At 60.3% G+C, this 3,231-nt stretch overlaps 1 protein-coding gene across 1 annotated transcript in view; it reads left to right on the forward strand.

Annotated features, from left to right (window-relative positions):
• LURAP1 (leucine rich adaptor protein 1) overlaps nt 1-3,231 on the forward strand; it is a 7,866-nt gene that overhangs the window by 1,862 nt on the left and 2,773 nt on the right. Inside the window, exons 2-5 of the mRNA XM_009287466.2 lie at nt 124-255; nt 1,318-1,388; nt 2,005-2,184; nt 3,075-3,175. Coding sequence (XP_009285741.1) covers nt 124-255; nt 1,318-1,388; nt 2,005-2,184; nt 3,075-3,175 — 484 coding nt within the window. The remainder of the gene's footprint in view (nt 1-123; nt 256-1,317; nt 1,389-2,004; nt 2,185-3,074; nt 3,176-3,231) is intronic.

Raw genomic sequence — 3,231 nt, forward strand, 5'->3', positions numbered from 1 at the left:
GCAGGGTGGCGGATCCGGCCCTGCGCGCCCGTCTCCCCCGCACGGTTGTCACCGGCTGGGTGACAAGGCACGAACATCGCCGGGAGCTTTCCCGGGGTTCGCTTCCTGCTGGGGCTTCTCCAGTGGCTAGTATAGGGTTGGGCTCCGGTGGCAGCCTTTCCCGGCGATCGCGGGAGTGCCGGTGGCAGCTTTCTCGCCTCCTTCTCTTCGTGGAGGGAGCAAATACCGGCGATGCCTGCGCCTCCGGGAAGCGCGGTGAGATTGGGCAATGGGTTCAAGTGCTGCTGGGGGAAGGGACTCTCCCACGCACACACACGCGAGCGGTCGGGAATGAGTATCGTTTCCATAGGGAAACAGGCTAAATACACCCACATCCCTGCCTGCCGCCCAGGGGGCTGGGGACCCACCCAGCCTGAGCCCTCCGCACCCGCGCTTTGGCCAGTTCAATATTCCCCATCGGTGTAAAAGCTTTCATCCTCCCTCCGCTTTCATCCTCCCTCCGCACCGGCTTCCAGGCTGCACTCTGACCGGAGGAGAAAGGTCTGCGGGGCCTGGGTTGCTCAGAGGAGGAGGAGGAGGAGGAGGAGGAAGCAGCCGTGGTGTTTGCCCTGCCCAGGTGCAGGCAGGGTCAGCCCCCGGTTTGCAAGGCCTGGCTTCGGCTGCGTGTTACTAACCTGGGCTCAGAAAGGCTTTTCCTTTCTCTGCCCTGGCTCTTCTCGCCGGCCGGTGAAGAAGCGGGGTCACCTCGCACTCAGGTCAGCAGCCTGGGAACAGCACCTGGGTGCCCAAAACCCAGCGTGGGGCTCCCCCCGTCTCCCCATCCCCGTGAACAGGAACCAAAATTCCCCTCCCAGCAGCAGAGACCGGCAAACCCAGTGCTCAGAGGAGAAGCTGGCCTGGGAGGGGGTGGTGGGAGGAGAAGACAGCAAATTCCCACTCTCCCCTCCTGGTCCGAGGAGGATGTTTCATCCCTGGGGCTAGACGTCTCTAAGGGAGATGGTGCCTGCGGGTTTCTCATGCGCTGGGGAGGGGAGTGGGACCGTATCCCCCCGGGGGGATGGTGTCCCCACCTCTGCCTGCCCCTAGAGAGCATGGGGAGGAATGCAGCAATCCCCCCAGCTCCACTGGCCCGTGGGGTCCCCTTTGAAAGAGGGGGGGACATTTGTGGATGTGGGGGAGGACAGCATTGCAGGATGCGCATGGGGAAACTGAGGCACGGAGCAGTGCAGGGTGTCACATCCCAGAGCAGGGATCCAGGCGGGTCTCCTCCGCCCCCTGCCACACACTCAGGACCGCTGTTGCCTTCCTCCTCTCCAGATGCTGCTGCTGCCCTGGGTCCGGATGCCAGCGGGTACCGTGTGGGGAGCACCGGGCGGGCTTTGGGATGGGTATGGGGTTGGTGCAGTGTACCTGTCACTGCATCTGCAGGAATATAGAGAGTATAGAGAGCAGCTGGACCTGTCTCCTCCCGTGCTAACCTTGCCTTGCTGGAGAGCAGGTTTCTCGGGGTGCGACGAGAGTGAGCAGGCTGGCCTGAAATAGCAGCAAATCGACGGCCAACTCTTTCCAGCAAACAATGTGGAAAGCAGAGAGTATTTTCCCACCCTCTGTTCTCGGGGTGGCTCCCCTTGCATCTTTGACAGCCACAGCCGCATGTGGCAGAGAAAAAAGGGGACACCCCCCCCCCCCATCAGGGGTTCCCAGCCTTCCTCCTCCTGCGTCTTCTCCCTGCCAAGGCCAGATGCTTTAGCAGCGCATGCAGAAAAGTCCATTGTAGGCGGTTTTTGAAATAACTTGCCTAGAAAGGAAGTTTCTGCACTTCGAAGCTGGCTCCTGCCCCAATCCAGGCACATCGCTGCTATTTTTTATTTAAATCCAGCTTGAGGAGCATGGGGAGGGCATGGGGGGTTGGTGTTGGGTCTCTACAAATCTTTGCCCCTTTTTTTTTGTGTCTTCTGGACTGAGAGGCGTCATGTGCTGAAACCCTGGCTGGAATTTTCCCAGGCTCCTTCCTGGGATGCTTTTGTTGCTCTGCTTGCTGTGGACTGGAGACGGGGGTCTCGAGAGACCGGCAGGTCACCCGTGGGCGGGCGGGTGACTCTGAGGGCGCCGGATGCTGGGGACCGGGCGCTGTGCTTAGAAACGATCCTGGGGGACTGCGTGGATTTCCGTCACAGCTTGCTGGTGCTGGGGACAGGGTGTGTTTGTGAATGAGTCTGTGGGCATCTGCAGCTCCCAGGCTGCCTGTACCTGTCCTGCAATGGGTTTTTCTCCCTCTCCCCCCACCGCTGCCTTATTCCCTTTCCTGGCAAAATATTTGTGTCCTGCACAGGGGAAATCCAGTGGCTTTCGGCGGCCAGTATCACACAGACAGGAATGTCTTGGCATGCAGGGCTTTCCGTTAGGAAAACAGATGTTTCTGCAGCAACTGAAGTTTTGCAAAGAGCTTTTCCCGGGCTCGGAGGGGCAGGAGTCGGTGAAGCGAGTGCTGTGATCTGCAGTCCCTGTCCCCCTCTGCCATCCTTCCCCATTTTGGGAGTGATTTGGGTCTCAGGCTCCAAATCCTGCTGTGTCATGTTGTCACCAGGCTTGGATCAGACCCTAGAAGGGGGAAGTAAATGCATGAAGGGGCCCAGCCAAAACAGCCCAGGGAGGTGCTGATGGTCCAGCCAGTCCCTTGCCCTGAGCAATGCCCCAGCACATTCCTGCCTGGTCCCAGCTGCCTCCCAGGGCTTGGGGGATGCTCTGGGCTCAGATCTGCACCCAGTGCCTCCAGTTCCTTGCTCACCCCATAGGAGACAGTGACATAAGTGCCCTGGATTTATTTCCCAGAGGGTGTTGGTGGCCAATGGGTGCCATAAGTCGTTGGGTTGTGTCCCCAGGTCTTGGACAGGGTCCCCTGGGATGGTTCCTTGCAGGGTGTTCCCCCATGCCATTCTCTTCATCAAGCAGCTTGGGAGACCTGCGGCCACCGTGGTGGCACTTCTGCCAGGGTGGGCTGGGACTCGGGGCCCTCGGCCACTGGGGTCACCTTTGTCCCCTCAAAAACCCCGCACTTTCTGTCTCCCTGCCAGGCCTACCTACGAGCGGTTGACGTGAAGATCCTGCAGCAGCTGATGGTGGTGAACGAGGGCATCGAGGCGGTGAAGTGGCTGCTGGAGGAGAGGAGCACGCTGTCCAGCCGCTGCAGCAGCCTGGCCAGCATCTGGTAGCTACCTGGACACGTCACGT

This window comes from Aptenodytes forsteri, unplaced genomic scaffold (genome assembly GCF_000699145.1).
Source record: "Aptenodytes forsteri isolate BGI_AS27 unplaced genomic scaffold, ASM69914v1 Scaffold119, whole genome shotgun sequence".
NCBI lineage: Eukaryota > Metazoa > Chordata > Aves > Sphenisciformes > Spheniscidae > Aptenodytes > Aptenodytes forsteri.